Here is a 16232-nt window from a genome sequence, read left to right as displayed (position 1 = left end):
TGGCGTAGTTGGGTAATAGAGATATGTGCCAATTGGCAAAGGGTGCAACCCCTGAACAAGCCAATCACGGGTATGTCTGTAAGCCTCCGAGGGAGCAAAGTACTTCTGAAGACTTTATTAAATGTCATGTCCCAGAATCCATTATTATTATTATTATTATTATTCCATAGACGTAACAGAGGAGATCGGTTTTGCAAAAATTGGCACATATTTCCAAAAAAGAAAATTATGAAGAATTAGGAAGAATTTACAGAAAAAAATACAAAAAAAAAAATACATTTAGAAAGAATTTAAGAGGATTTCCAACAAAATGAAAACCAATCTGCTATCTAGAAAAAAAAAAGCCTTTTCTGTTCTTTTGTACAAAGAAAAGTCGGGTATTTGTATAGCCCGGTGTCCTTTAATCAGCACGTCCTAAAAGGCCAGAGTTTTGTTGTCATCGCTCCTTATCAGAAAGACTCTTACTATATATGTTTTGGGGGTTTTTCCCTCATTTACTCGACAATAATATATATTTTTTTTATTAAAATGTGATTTTCCGGGGTGGATTTTTATTAGGTAAGAGTGGAGGCCGGTGATCTTTGCATCTCTCGCGTGCGTTTCAGAACACACAATTTTTGGAAAATGTTTAACAGAAGTCATTCCTGTGGTTCTGAGGTGATGAAATTGCAAATATTGACACAGAGGCACCATGAAGAGAACGGACTCGGAACGAAATAAAACAATCCTCTGCAGAGGTTAATGAAATACGCCACTGGGTATAATGGGTATATATATATACCGGTATATGTCTATATATATATATATATATATACTGCGTGATATATACACACTCTGTGTGATAAATATTGTTGCCCACAAGGCCAAAAATTCCTACATTTCGACCCAAAACACAGGACCTTCCTCTGGGCCAATCAAACTTAAATAGGCATCGGGGCAATTAACAAAGTTTTTGCATGACTTGATGCTGGCAATTTTTTTTTTTTTTTTATCCAGGTGAAGCTTTTTTTTTTTTAACTAAAACACAGATATTTTGTACTCTATTTATTTAATAGACTATTATATTAGTGTGCAGAGCCAATTTCTTTTCTGACGATTTGGCCGCGGATAATTCCTCAGGATTGCCCTCGTTACAATCTTCCGGCTACCTTTTTTACGTTATTGTTCTACACGCTTCGTCCTTGCCGCAAGCATTGTGCCGCGTAGTGTAAACGTCGTAACGCACGTAACATCACCAATGATTCCAATAAGCATCCTTACAAACGCCAAGACTCGCCAAGAGGTAAAAGATATTCTTAAATCACCTGCATGCAAGCAGGGATTTCCCTGGTGAGAATGGAACCAAGTGGCATCTTCAGATATCATTAAATCAAAGTAGAAGATGAAGTATTCTGCTCTGGACTGCGGAACCCAGCTGCGTCTCTACAGCTACAGTATGATAAAATATCCTTAACCCCTTCATGACTAAGCGCGTACATGTACGGCCTCACAATGCATTGTGTTTAAAGGGTTTAAGGGCAACCCATTGTCCTTAACGGGTTAAACAATAAATTGAACAAAAGTGACTTTTGTCCATTTTTTCATGAATCTGTGGATTCCTGAGCGTTGCGCCTGCCCATAGACAGGGCTCTGTCCTGCGTCCCGCTGAAGACCTGGGTTTTTTTTTGCCCAAAACTTCTCCCCAACCGCATTGCCAACGGCAAAACATGTTGTGGAAACTTCCCTGCCCCCCTTTAGTATGTGCAGAGCTTTTCTTTATTTATTGGTTTAAGCTCCGTGTTCTCTGGGAGATGGATATGGGCTTTTTCGACAAATACTTGAGGTTAAAGGGCACATTTTGATGTTATGCAAGTTTGTTGGAACGGGCTGCGATCCAGCTGGATCTGGATGTGTCACCAACATAAAATATAGGTCTTTTACCTTCTACCGATGTTACGAAACAGCCCCCCCCCCCCCGGGGCAGAGCTCTATATAAACCTCCGGCACGCCGAATTCTAGGATTTCTTACATCTGGAGGCAGCTGGATTCCCGCTTTGTAAGACGCAAAACTTCGCTTTCATCTACAGCGACCCAACCGGCGTTATTAACTCCCAAATTAACGTTATTCTAAATAGAATCAGGAACCTAGATTTATTATTTTCGTCAAACATTTTAATTCTAAGACTCTACATGGTGTATTGTTAGCTATTTTTGGACAACCTATTAGATACATAGTTTTTCCTTTATTAATATTTAAATATTTTAATGAATAGTATTAATTAAAAAAATGAATACATTATATTTCATAAATGCTGTATATGGGTCTATATATATATATACATATTTTTATTATATGTTTACGTTTGATTATTTTGTAATTTTAATATTTTTTTGTTCTGTTGTTACAAGGAATTATTGGTGATAACTTCAGTAGCAGGATGGACCTCAAAGTTCTAGGGCTGCTCCTTGCCCTGTGTTGCTTTGGGTACTGCTCCAGAGACTGCCGTGTGGACAACTTCAGGGTCAAACAAGATTTTGACAAAAATCGGGTACGTGCTACATTGTATCTCTGTTAAATCTCGTGTTTTCAGTACATAGGGTTAGAAGAACTCATCAGCTGAAAATGGTCTTCCATTGTATTGCGCAATCATTCTTCCATCCTCCTTCCAAAGTCTAGATTTAATTATTTGACCTTAATTTATTTGAGATAAAACCAGAACAAGACTTTAATTACAGATTATTATGTAACATTTATAAAACATGCATCTCTTGCAATCTGGTTGTCTTATAGTATGCTGGAACATGGTACGCCGTAGCTAAGAAAGACCCACAAGGACTTTTCCTCCTCGATAACATTGTCGCTCAGTTTTCCGTCGATGAAAATGGTAAAATGACAGCAACAGCCAAAGGAAGAGTCATAATCTTACAGTAAGAGACTGCTATTTCTTTGCATTTTTTTCTGTGTGGTTGTGTTAAAATATATATATATTTAAGTACTTTTTGCTGTCCCTCACAACCCATACACCCAGCCTCTCTTCATCCTATAGACAGAATAATAGATAGATGATAAATGTTGCCTTGGGATGTCTCCTCCATACCAAACACACTCTCTTTGCTGTCCTTTTAGAACTGTGGAGCTCTGCGCTGACATGGTGGGTACTTTCAGAGAGACCAATGACCCAGCGAAGTTCAAGATGAAGTATTATGGTCTTCTCTCCTACCTTGAGAAAGGACGTGAGTTTTACAGAAACTGACCTCATAAAATGTTATCACTGGAGCGATTGTGGAACTATGGATGATTTGGGATGGTTCTGATGATATTGATGCTCTTCAGACCAATCATTGTTGCCGTTGCCATGTTGTATCCGAATCTATAGGTTTTAGAACAAATGCAATATCCCATTCCAATAATAATAATAATAATAATTTCGGAAAGATCAATTAAAAACCTTAAATTGTATCATTCGCTCAAACAGTTCTACTCTGTGAGTTAAGTATTATAAATGAGTTCGTTAGTATTGACAAACCGATGCGGATAGCTTGGTCAAAGTTAAACTGTGGACCTCTTGACATTTGACACAGATGAAAGATCACCATTAGCTTCCACCGCACAAAATTCCAGGGATTGGCACAGAATTATAGGGTCCTACCCACTAAGGCTAGTGGCCGCCCATTGGCCGCCCTAGTTTGGATCTGAACTTTTTTGGCATACTTTTGTAGCCATCTTATTTTCGCTTTGATTTCCCTTTTTTTCATATGGTTGATTTGTCTCGTTTTTCAGTTGATGATCACTGGGTTGTAGACACCGATTATGACACCTACGCGATCCATTATTCCTGCCGTAAGTTAAACGCTGACAACACATGTGAGGACAGCTACTCGTTCGTGTTTTCCCGGGATCCAAAGGGACTTACTCCAGAGGCACAAAGAATCGTGAGGAGGAGACAAGAGGAGCTGTGTTTGGACCGGAAGTACAGAGTGGTTGAGCACAACGGTAAAGAACCATCACACTTGGAGTTCTGTAGATTTTGTATATATATATATGTTCAATGTTCATCAAACCGACTCCTTCGCTTAGGCATTCAACTAAAACTGCGGAAACAGTTCTAAAGTAGTGCACAATATATATGCAGGTGCTTTATGCGCATGCCCAAGGGTGGCTACAAACTGTATTTTTCTTTCACTAACCCTGACGAAGTCAAACCCCAAGTATCCTGCTAGAAAGAACTTCTATTACTAGTAACTGTAACAAAAAGAATACCAGGTGATCGACTAGTAGACTGTATAGAGCAGGTATAGAGAAGATTCCTTTTTTTTCTAGTTTTGATTGGGGGTCGGAGGAAGGCAGAAATCACCCGCCATACCCAGAGCTTCTGGAGAAAATCCAGAAAATCCCCAGATGTTTGGGTTTATTCACTAAAGCAGGAGTTGGAAGGAGAGTTGTGATTTCTACTCCTTGTATTCGCTGCGCATTATAAAGAACCATCCTTGGCAATTTTCCTTGGAGGCAGGGCCAAGTCGGCCCCACATATAATGCATAGCTCCATCAGTGAGGGGACTTTTAAGAAATCTCGCTGATTTTTAGATCTTTCACCGGGTTTGGCCGTTCATCATGTAAAGTGAAGCCAGGAAGGTGAAACTGCAACTCCCCTGCCAACTCTCTCTTATGTCAGAATCGTCCAATAAAACCAACACAATTCCCTTTCCCATCCAATGACCCAGTGATCCTAGAGCCTTTCGGCGTTCACGAAGACATCGGGACAATGTTTAGAAAGAGCAATCTTAGTGCAAAGTCCTTTCAATGACCCCATTACACTTTAAAGGCCATTGTGCAAAAAAGGGCACCATTTGGGTATTTGGACCCAATCAATAATGTCAAGGAATAGGTTAACCTGATCATTTCCAGTGATTATTTGTCTGGAGGAAACCATTTGAGTCCCAGACCGGTGAGCCATTCTTTTAAATAACATTCTATTCATAATGGTTTTTATCACCTCTGTTTCTAGGCTTCTGCGATTAATCGAATACAATGGAGGAATCCAATCAAGGATCCTGTTGATTCTCCGAGTTTCCAAGATCCATTCCTACTCGGCATCTTACAGAATATAATACGCCAATGAAATAACAATAACCTGCTGTGGAATGATTCTAGTAGCCATGTATATATTTTATACCGGATTTAATTGACTCCCATGTATAGCGCTTCATTTCATGTTTGATTCCTGTTTCTAGAAGTGAAGAAAATAAATATTTCTGTTCCAAAAAAAAAAAAATATTTTTTTTTTATTTCACTTTTTTAGTTTTTATTTTCAAAATTTGATGATGATGATAAAGCCCCTGGTTATATTTCCACTGCAATTGATTAATTTTCTAAATTGTTTGGAAATCTTGGTAAATAGGGAATATTATGTCTGTGGCTTATGTCAAAACCAGACTATTCCTACAGTCATAAACACCCCCGAACTTTATATTTCCCATGCGGAAAATGCCTACTTTATGGAATATGTTCATTTCTGCCAAACCTCAGACCACAAAATCAGAGCCTCTTTTAGCAGCTTCCAAAAAACATGTTTTTTTTTTAATTAACTCCTTGTGTGACTAATTCCATGGTTACTCTTAGAAATAAATTGCGCATAATTATTCAATAAGGTATTCACTAAAACCAAAATCTCAAACAACGAACTTGGTCATATTTCTCAGTGCATCAGTTTTTTTATTACAGTTTTTTCAAAAAATGATTTTTAATATTTTTAGTAGAGTTTTTTTTTTAATTTTTTTTTTTTTTTTCGACTTGTCGGCATGGTCAAAAAGTCATGTTAGTCCAATAGCATAACAGCAAAAAATATATTCCTTTAATAAACTCCTTTTTTATTGGACCAATATTTAATTTTTAGGTTGAGCTGTCGACAGTATCCACCTCTATTATGTCCAAATTATATATATGTCATTTTCTCGCGTACAAGCAAATAATTGTCCTTTTATTGGATGCTTTATGCATACTAATTCTATGAACCAGTATGCTGTAAACATTTATTTCAAATATTGAACTTAAAATAGCAGCATAACAAATAAAAAAGCAGAAAAATATTAAAAAAAACCCCATAAATGTTGTTTCAATGGACACGGAATACTATATTTACAGTACTGATCTAGTCCAAAAATGTATTCACTGTGCTGGGATAGGAACTATAGAAAATTCATAGAAACGTAAAGTTTGACCCATTCGGCCAATATACGTATCATCAGTCGTTGGTCTCGTATTCAGATTCAGGAGCCATATGCCCATCCCATGCATGTTTAAATCCCCTTGCTGTTTTAGCCTCTACCACTTGTGCTGGGAGGCTGTTCCGCTTATCTATCACCCTCTAAGTTCCTTACATTACATACAAGCCTCTGGCACTCCCAATGTTAGACTATGGCCTCTTGTTCCAACAGTTAGAATTCCAAATAGACTTCCCTCCCGTAAAATCGAGATCTAAAAATCTATTTCACGACGGTAGAAACATTTGGAGTGTCGTTCTTTTTCGTTACTGTGTCTGTATCCAGCCTTTCCTCCTCCGAGCAGCAGAAAATAATCTGCCACCACTTCTGCTTGAACAGGTTAATATTGTACAAAACCGGGTTTACGATGGAGTTGCAAAAAGTGAAAACGACCACCCAAAAAAAGGGCGTTGGAGGAAGCGTGAAATTTTCATCCAGGTTCTGCACGAGAAGCAACAGAACGATAATAAACACCGGAGTCCACATGATGAAAAATGAAACCATCAGAAGGAACAAGGTTCTAAAGAGTTTATAATCCCTTTGAGACACCCGGAGCTGGTGGTTTTCGGAATATGCGGTACTTGTGATCAGTCGTTCTCTCATGGCCTTTGTGATCTGAAAATACAAAATATTGTTACTTATATTGTGGGCAAGCACAGGCAGGCTGTTTGGGAGCACTGAGAAACTGTTTGGTGGCAAACATGACACAGACAGGCTGTTTGGTGGCAAAAGATGGCACTGGCAGGCTGTTTATGGGCACTAACAAGCAGGTTGGTGGCAAATATGGTACAGATGAGCTGTTTGGGGGAACTGAACAGCTGTTTGGGGAGAAAGATGGCACAGTCAAGCTGTTTGGGGGCACTGACAAACTGTTTGGGGATAAAGATGGCATAGACAAGCTGTTTAAGGACTAAGATTGCACAGGCAAGTTGCCTGGGGGGCAAAGATAGCACTGATGATCATTTAACATGACAAAATCAAAAACATTGGAAAAATTTACAAAACACATTTTTCCATGGTTTCACTTAAAAAGGATACCTAAATAAAAATAGGCAGTTTATGTATACATTTTAAATATTTTATTAATTTACTGTTTTATGTTTTAGTTATTATTTTAATATTCCTTTGTGGGGGGAGGGGGATAGTTTTGCTCAAAACTGGAATAGATAGAACCCCTCAGGGCTGAAGATATGTAAACGAATATGATATGTTTGAGTCTTTCAGGGTAAAGGGTTAAACAGGACATTTTAAAGCAATATTTTATTTGATCAACATGTGATGAAAGAGTTAATATATATATAAGAAATTGAACTATATTTTTATTGCAAGTAATAGAATAAGGTCCAGTGTTACAGCTGGCAGTAACGCGACCTGTGAAATAGGAACTTGGCTCCGGTTCCCATGTGACGGGTGAGCTTCGTCAGACTCTCACGGAGTCCTCTCTCTACCGCGGCTGGCCGTGCTGCGTGCACCACTTGTGTGTAGAGCGCTGGGACCATTGCCAACCACAGCAACTCTCGTTGAGGTCTTTCCGTGGCCCGTTCTACGGAGAAGACACGATGGTGCATGTTTTGGAGAAAGAGAGGGAGTCGGGAATGACTGGAATTGGGTTTTACCTTAAAAATCTTGGTGTAGCTGATCACGATGCTCAAACCAGGGACCAAAAAATCTAACATGATGAAGGAGATGTCCCAGGCAATTTCTTCCGCAATGGTGGGCCAAACCAATGTGCAAACCTGGACATCCTGTGGGACAAAATGTGAAAAAAAATATAAAAAAAAAGAAATGTTCTAAGAAAAAACGGTAGCATCGCCATGTAGCATTTATGATATTTATATTTGGATTCTGCAATACATTTTCTTGATCGGGGTGAAAAGTCACCCGGCTTTGTGTGTCCCTGTTGTGTACATTAGGTTCCCCACATGTATGTTAATGTTCCATGCACACAGGGGTACATGTGGTTGTCTGGCTTAAGGGGAAAGACATTGATATCATTCAACTGCAACCCTTCCCAGTTTGGCCCAAATAGGAACCAGGTTATCAATCTAGCATGACTCAAAATCCACGATGTCGTTGAAAGGACTAAAGAATCATTAAGGTCCCTAAAGCTCTTCCTAAGGATTTCAGACATATGAAATATGAAATATCTGAAATATGACATGCCCACCACACAACCCTCATTTCTAATATACAAAGTAAAGGCAAACCATATCAACCCAGGTAGGAAGCGGACGGAATTTGATGGACTTTCATAATTACTGGAATGAAATGGATAAGGTGGGTGGTTCCTGCCTTCCAATAGCTGAGCTTTGGAGAATCTCCACCAGGTTTAAATGTCCTCTTTGTTAATATGTATCTAATCAGACAACACGGTGCTACTGGAACATGGTACCTGGCACAGACAGGCTGTTTGGTGACAAAGATGGCAATGGCAGGCTGTTTGGGGCCACTGGCAAGCAGTTTGGGGGCAAATATGGTACAGACAAGCTGTTTGGGGACATAGATGGAACTGGAAGTGGATCATCCCAAATGGGAAGTGGACGGAATTTGGTGAACATTCATAATTACTGAACTGGAGTGTATAAGGTTAGTGGTTGATCAACCCACCCTTCTAATAGCTGAGCTTCGGCGGTTGTCCACCAGGAACAAATGTCCTCTTCGCCAATATTTATCAAATAATCCTCTGCGCTCTTTCAGTCTTAGGCTAACACGTATAAAATGTAATTTATTAGTGGAATGTCACTGAGCCGGATTGATTGCCATCGTTTTAATCCCTGTTTTATTCTCCTGTAAAGCGTATTTGATTAGTTACAGGAACCCGGTGCTGTTGAATAATACACTGATTACAGATATAACTACACAATTCCATAGAGACTGTTGTGGTTACAGAAGAGAACAACAAGGTTAGCAACCTGCTGGCCCAAGCAATGCCATGGGTGAGAGCTACGTCCCATGGCGGGGAGAAAGTACTCTAATCCAAACCTGCTCCTCTATCCATGGCAATGGGGTAATAACGGGGTAATTATGGGGAGCAGAAACAGTGTCACACTCTCAGACCTATTTGTTCTGACCCTCAACAGATTGAATTCCACCAAAAGCTTCTCCTGCTCGGTAGCGTACGTTCCCAAATACTCACCACCAGCTGCCTCCTTAAGTGGATCATGTAAGATTTACAGGGGGTCTAACGAGGGGGTCTTACAGGGGGTCTAACTTTTCTTAGTTCTTCTCCATGTAGCCCAGAGTCATAAACTTCATACGATCTCTCACAGAGTGGCTTGATAACTCTATCAGGACATCAAGGTCAAGACCTGGGTCAAGGTCTTAACCGAACAGCAACCATCATGAACACACCTGGAATATTTCCAGCTGATCTCACATTTAGAATCTGCCAGCAGATCGGCCCCATTTGGCCCCCGTCTAGTCTGCCCGTTCCTCCTGCTGTAAAGACTCAAACCTTAATCAGTCGTTGGTCTCGTCTTAGATTCAGGAGCGGTATGCCGAAGTCGTCTTAATAAACATGACCCCACGCTTGACCTTTCATCTCTTTCTAGAACCCATCAATGACGTTCGAAATGATAAATAAAATATTGACGGCCTATAAATTTGATTTGCGTGAACTCCCACGATAATTCCCCCGTTTCAAGGCTTGCAAATCACGTTGAAGTTTTATGTAGTTTATCAGGTGCTTGATAAGATAACCCAGAAGATAGGCGATCCTTAACCCCACCGGGTCCACAAAAAAGAGCGGCTATCCAAGGCTTTCCCTAATAACCCTTCGCAGCCTACTGAGCACTGCGCTGACGGGGTTAACGTGTTATATCTCCGCTTCATCTGTTTCTGTCGGGAAGTGATAACGCTTTGCTCTCACACTCATGGGCGGTTTATTAAAAGGGAAGTCTATCCGTGCCAAGTCTTGAAGGCATCAGGGTTTCTCTCGTTCTGTTTGATTTTTATCCACTTTATTTAAAGTATAAAACCGGCATGTGCTGATCCGCCGGCTTCGGGTGACTCATTAAATGGTTGGTTTTTCCGGTTGCCTAAGTCAATACGCGCACAATCGACGCTATGTTTCTGCCGGACACCGACGGATCGCGATGGGATTATGTTGAATGAGAGACACCTGTTGGCTGTCGTGTTTCTGTAAGGACTGGAACGTATAGACAGACGTATGTCGGATGTCGACTTCTCCGCGGCCGCGGCCAATGCCAGCTCGCAACAAAAGCCATATGTTTGTTAAGTAGGGCAGGTCGGGGTTTATTAAATATTGGCCAGCGGTTACACCTGACGCGTAACAAAGGAGGTCAGATCAGCGAGTTGATGATGGGATTTTAAATGATTTCAGAGAGTTTCGGTGTGAAAGTCACTTTTTGAAATCTACAGAATTTTAAAGTGACGCATTTTGAAGACTTTATGAATTAGGGCCGGGGTCGGACTGGCCATTCGGCACACCGAGCTGATGACCGGTGGGGATTTTTTCTCCAGAACAGCATGTCTAGGGACTTTTTGGGTTTGACCTGAAGCCAGGCCCGGACTAGCCATTTGGCACTGCGGGCAAACGTCCAATGGGCTGCTGGCTGATGGAGCCCGATGCTCATCCAATAAAGCGGCAAACCGGGGGCTGCAGCCATGGATATGCCCGGCCGCATGCTAGCGACTACAAAAACCTAACATGTGGCCCGCAGTCATCTGGAGACAGCTTGCCTTAAAGTACCAGGGCCACCCGGTCATCCCTGGTCTGGCCCCGCTTGAAGCCCCATCCAGGTCAGTTCCGTCTTTCTCCAGACAGGAAGTGCTGCTTGGACACACCCACTCTCCACTTATTTCCTGCCTATTATTGCCCTGCTCCCCACCCGCTTCCCTCGGAGGTACCCCGGTACAGCCCATCACACGCCACAAACGCGGTGTGCCTATCATGCCCGTGTGGAGTCTTTACAAATCACCCCCCGAGCCTCCCTTTACTGCTCTTATTTGCAGAAGCAGCGAAGCGTCTTCAAATAATGGAGAGTGCAGCCAGTCAGCGCACACGTCATGAACATACTCAAAACATGCGACCGTACATTGATTTTCCATGTTTGCATTTCTCATTTGTTTCCTAAAGGTGATATTTAAACTTCTGATCAGCCGATATACTTTCTTTCGTGTGTTACGTGTTCCGAGCGGTCTGTACAGCACAGCGTATATTACGGCAGCTAATTATCTTTAGAGTAACAGGACGTAGTATCTTTTTTTTTAGCATTAAAATTTAAATACATGTTTACAAGTGCTAAAAACGTTCATCTTTTTCCATTCACTGCCCCAAAAAATGCCTTTTATCTGCAAAAGATGTAAAGATGCATGAGCTTTTAGAAACCTCAAAGGTCTCTTCTTCGGATTCTGTTTCAAAATGGACCTGGGATGGAAATCAGGGTCCCCCGATCAGAAAACGAACAAAGAGAAATAATATAAAAGCCTCGGCTACCCGAATAAAGTCCTCCATAATTGCTGAATACATAAAAATATAAAGGGTTAATTGGTGGATTAGGGATGATATTTTTTATCCTACTGCGACAATATAAATCTGTGATTTTAATCACATAAAAGAAACACAGATACTTTAATAGCTTCTAGGGCAACATCCTATCAGTGCCTCCTTTTGTGTCACATGACAATTAGGTGTTCCTGGCAAAAAATAGGAATGAAGCCAATCTAGTCTGCTGCTGTAAAGACTTAAACCTTAATCAGTCGTTGGTCTCGTCTTAGATTCAGGAGCCGTATGTCTATCCCATGCGTGTTTAATCCCCTCACTGTATTACCCTCTACCACTTCTGCTGGAAGACGGTTTCATTTATCTACCACTCTCTCTATAAAGTAACACTTTCTTATATGACATCTAAGCCTCTGACCCTCTAGTTTTAGATTATGATCTCTTGTTCTAACAATTCTCCTATTATTGCACGAAAGGTTTAGGGAGAATGACATGTCTAACGCAGAATATTTAGTTACGACAGGGTTAGTGGAACAGCACCTTTAACAAAGCCTTTCACTAAACAATCCGATACGATCACATTTCTAAGGCTTAGAGTTTTTAATTCAAAAAAGTAAATTTTGTTCATTAAAATTACATGAAATGGATCAGAAATCCAGCGCAGACGGGGTTAATGTTGTAAATGACTATTGTAGCTGGAAACGGCTGATTTTTAATGGAATCTCTTCATAGAAGTACAGAGACCCTTTATCACTCCCATCACTCCTGTGTTCCAATGGCCCTTTATCACTCCCATCACTCCTGTGTTCCAATGGCCCTTTATCACTCCCATCACTCCTGTGCTCCAATGGCCCTTTATCACTCCCATCACTCCTGTGTCCCAATGGCCCTTTATCACTCCCATCACTCCTGTGTTCCCATCACTCCTTTATCACTCCCATCACTCCTGTGTTCCAATGGCACGTTGTGTTCGCTGATCCAAGTTTAAGTTTAAAAAGGCCAAATGATCGTTAGGAAACCCTTTTGCAATTATGTTACAGTCAGTGACCCCAAACTTTTGAGTGGTAGTGTATATTAATTCAGATAATAAAATGTACCCAATACTTGATATCGTACTAATTATTTAGTATCACTTAATGTCATGTTGATACATCCTAAAACCCTTCTTTCTTTCTTTTTCTTTCTTTCTTTCTTTCTTTCTTTCTTTCTTTCAGCATTAGGCTTACTTAACTACATACTGCCAGACTGTACTGAACATCACAATTTCACACTTGCTGGAATTATTTGATTTAAAAAACATTGAAATATAAGAATTCAGCGCTACGTAATCTGATGGTGCTCGATAAACAATCAATAATAATAAAGAGAGGAATTCCGGAGCTAAAGGGTACGATGGAAAGTCACCGAGGGTTAATGTTTGCTTCAAAGGAGAAGAGTTGTTAGAACAACAAGAAGTCATAATCTAAAACTAGAAGGTCAGAGGCTAAGAAGTAACGTAAGAAAGTTTTTTAAAGAGGGTAGTAGTTAAGTGGAAGAGCCTCCTGGCAGAAGTGGTAGAGGGTAATACAGTTAGGGGATTTAAACATGCATGGGATCGGCATATGGCTCCTGAATCTAGACGAGACCAACGACTGATAAGGTTTGAGTCTCTACAGCAGTAAAGCCAGGGGTCGAAATGGCTCTTATCTGCCGGCAGATTCTATGTTTCTATGCAGGCTCTACAGAAAGGGTAGTAAATACTTGGAATGGATTCCCAGTGGATGAAGTATAAGCTAATGGTAAAGAAAGCTTTTGTGAAAAGTAATGACGGATCACTTGCTATACAGTTTTCGTTGTTACGAGGAGGCAACTTACCGATCCGTTCACCCTCAGAGTCACCACTTGGAAGAATAAACACAGGGGTAGGGCAGTAATGGCTGAGAATCCCCAAATGCCCAAAAGCCCCCCTGCCACCACCTTGGCATTACACGTGGTGGCTTGAGTCACCTTCATGATGCAGACCATCCTCTCCAAGCTGACGGCCGACAGAGAGATAAGGGTGACGCAGCCGCTCAGGCAGATGATGTAGAAGAGCATGTGGCAGATGAAGTCCCCAAGGACCCAGACCTCGGTCCAGCGGATCACCAGGATGAAGGGGATCATGCTGATAAAAAGGAGATCGGCGCAAAAGAGGTTCAGCACAAAGCAGTTGGCGGTGACCAGCCTCTTTCTCCTAGCTAACAAGACGATGGCACAGATATTGGTGAGCAGCGAGAACCCAAAGACCAACAAGAGGACCAACGTTTCCACCACCGCTACGGCCACCTTGTTATGGCTCTTAAAGTCCGAGAAAAACAGAAAGCATGTCCCATTTTGGCATTTCCCGCCCGGACTCGGGGGAACCTGGTCGTCCATCGTATGGGGTTACGGTTAAGGCGAGGGAGGATCAGATACCGTCTGGCCGGCCATATCGATCCAAAAAATAACAAATTTGGCCAAAAATGTTTCCTGGTGCAGAAAAAAATAAAAAACAGAGGAAAATAGCCCTTTGTGATGTAAGAGGAAAGAATAAACGATCCCGGCACGCAGCTCCTGGTCTTCAGACCTCTACGGTTTCAGATATCGGGTAAATAGAAGCTTCCTCTGTGACTTGGAACAAGGAAGTAACGCACGATAGTCTTGTAAATATCCACCCAGCCGCAGCAGAGATCAGAGTGCCGGACTTCACCAAACATTGCCTTTTAATACCAAATAAAAAAAGAAATCGACGGATTTATTGGGTTTTTGTCATACCCAATATTTGCAAAGTGGGACAAAAAAATGTATTCCAATAAACTTACCTGTTTTATTGTTTTAACTTCTTAAGGTCCGAAAAGGGCGCTCGGGAACGCTGTTATACTTCCGAGCCCTGAAAAGATACGTTGAAGCAGAGCGAGCGTGCTCTGCGGCCACGGATAGAAGGACTGGGCTACAAACACGGCAGGTAGCGAGCGATGCGTGGAGTTAAAGGTCAGAGGATGGTCTCGCTCGGGCTGTCTCACAATCTATAAAGATTTTGGGGTAACGTAAGGGCGATCAAGAGTAATGTAATTAATTGCGTTGATTAAAACATAGAATTTGGTCTCGTCTTAGATTCAGGAGCCGTATGCTGATCCCGCACATGTTTAAATCCCCTCGTTGTGTTAACATTATCACTCCCATCACTCCTGTGTTCCAATGGCCCTTTATCACTCCCATCACTCCTGCGTTCCAATGGCCCTTTATCACTCCCATCACTCCCGTGTTCCAATGGCCCTTTATCACTCCCATCACTCCTGTGTTCCAATGGCCCTTTATCACTCCCATCACTCCTGTGTTCCTATGGCCCTTTATCACTCCCATCACTCCTGTGTTCCAATGGCCCTTTATCACTCCCATCACTCCTGTGTTCCAGTGGCCCTTTATCACTCCCATCACTCCTGTGTTCCAGTGGCCCTTTATCACTCCCATCACTCCTGTGTTCCAGTGGCCCTTTATCACTCCCATCACTCCTGTGTTCCAATGGCCCTTTATCACTCCCATCACTCCTGTGTTCCAGTGGCCCTTTATCACTCCCATCACTCCTGTGTTCCAATGGCCCTTTATCACTCCCATGACTCCTGTGTTCCAATGGCACGTTGTGTTCGCTGATCCAAGTTTAAGTTTAAAAGACTAATTGATGGTTAGAAAACCCTTTTGCGATTATGTTACAGCCAGAAATGTCCTTTTTTTCCATGGAAGCAGCTCGAAGACCCCAAACTTTTGAACGGTAGATTGAGATCCTTTAGTTTTTTTGATCATTGTTATTCTGCAAACCATTCACTATTTTAGTCTTCATCCTCGGGACGTTAATATCGTTTTGGAGTTGGGGGAATCCAGAACTTTACCCAACACTGTAGGTGAGGTCTCATCAGAGGTCCGCGGAGGAAGCACCTCCATCCGCCTGCGATTAACGCCTCTCGCTATACAGCCCAGCACCCGGCAGGCATTTCCGATGCTTTATTCTCTGCTTTCCTTTAAATCCCCAGAATAACAGAAATAAAATAATAAATCCAACGCTTCTTGAGTTATCAGCGGGTGGGTAATTGAGAAGAGATATAGTGGAAAGACGCGAGACGATGAGACCGAGAGGAGTCTCGGATAACTGCTACGCGTTTAGTGAGAATCCACGGAAAAGGGACTGAGATTTGGGGAAAAGGTAGTTAATTTTTAGACAGATTAATCTTCAAGGAATGTTGTGAAATCCTAGAGAAAACAGAGGTGCGACGGTACGGGCGGCCTTAGCCAGCGACAAAGTCCAGAGGCGGCAGGGGACTCGCTGATCTGTGTGTCGGGGGTATAGATATGATAAGAGACTTTAGAGCAGGGGAGTCCAACCGACGGCCCTCCAGCCGCTGCAGGACTACATCTCCCATCCTCCTCAGCCAGCCCAGTAACTGAAAGAGCATTATGGGAGATGCAGTCCTGCAGCAGCTGGAGGGCCGCAGGTTGGACGCCCCTGCTTTAGAGCATCCTCAGAAATGTAAATCCC

General features: G+C 41.8%; 2 protein-coding genes across 3 annotated transcripts; one reads left to right on the top strand and one right to left on the bottom strand.

Annotated features, from left to right (window-relative positions):
• The first annotated feature begins 2017 nt into the window (after positions 1–2017).
• Positions 2018–5252, top strand: RBP4 (retinol binding protein 4). Its single transcript, XM_053450970.1, has 6 exons — positions 2018–2100; positions 2389–2528; positions 2771–2907; positions 3107–3213; positions 3761–3973; positions 4986–5252. Exons 2-6 carry the CDS (start codon positions 2418–2420, stop codon positions 4997–4999), a joined length of 582 nt encoding a protein of 193 aa, XP_053306945.1. The 5' UTR covers positions 2018–2100; positions 2389–2417; the 3' UTR covers positions 5000–5252.
• Positions 5253–5996: 744 nt separating this feature from the next.
• Positions 5997–14244, bottom strand: FFAR4 (free fatty acid receptor 4). 2 transcript variants are annotated; one of them, XM_053450967.1, is made up of 4 exons: positions 13559–14244; positions 9223–9228; positions 7797–7985; positions 5997–6855 (listed from the first exon to the last, which is right to left on the bottom strand). In XM_053450967.1, exons 1-4 carry the CDS (start codon positions 14096–14098, stop codon positions 6463–6465), a joined length of 1128 nt encoding a protein of 375 aa, XP_053306942.1. In that variant the 5' UTR covers positions 14099–14244; the 3' UTR covers positions 5997–6462. The 2 variants fall into 2 exon arrangements, with proteins under 2 accessions (XP_053306942.1, XP_053306943.1); XM_053450968.1 differs by having other exon boundaries at positions 7857–7985.
• Between the last annotated feature and the right edge of the window lie 1988 nt (positions 14245–16232).

The sequence above is a fragment of the Spea bombifrons genome, chromosome 11 (assembly GCF_027358695.1).
Source record: "Spea bombifrons isolate aSpeBom1 chromosome 11, aSpeBom1.2.pri, whole genome shotgun sequence".
Classification (NCBI taxonomy): Eukaryota; Metazoa; Chordata; class Amphibia; order Anura; family Pelobatidae; genus Spea; species Spea bombifrons.
The sequence above is the reverse complement of the archived record's forward strand: the minus strand, read 5'-3'. Positions and strand labels throughout refer to the sequence as shown.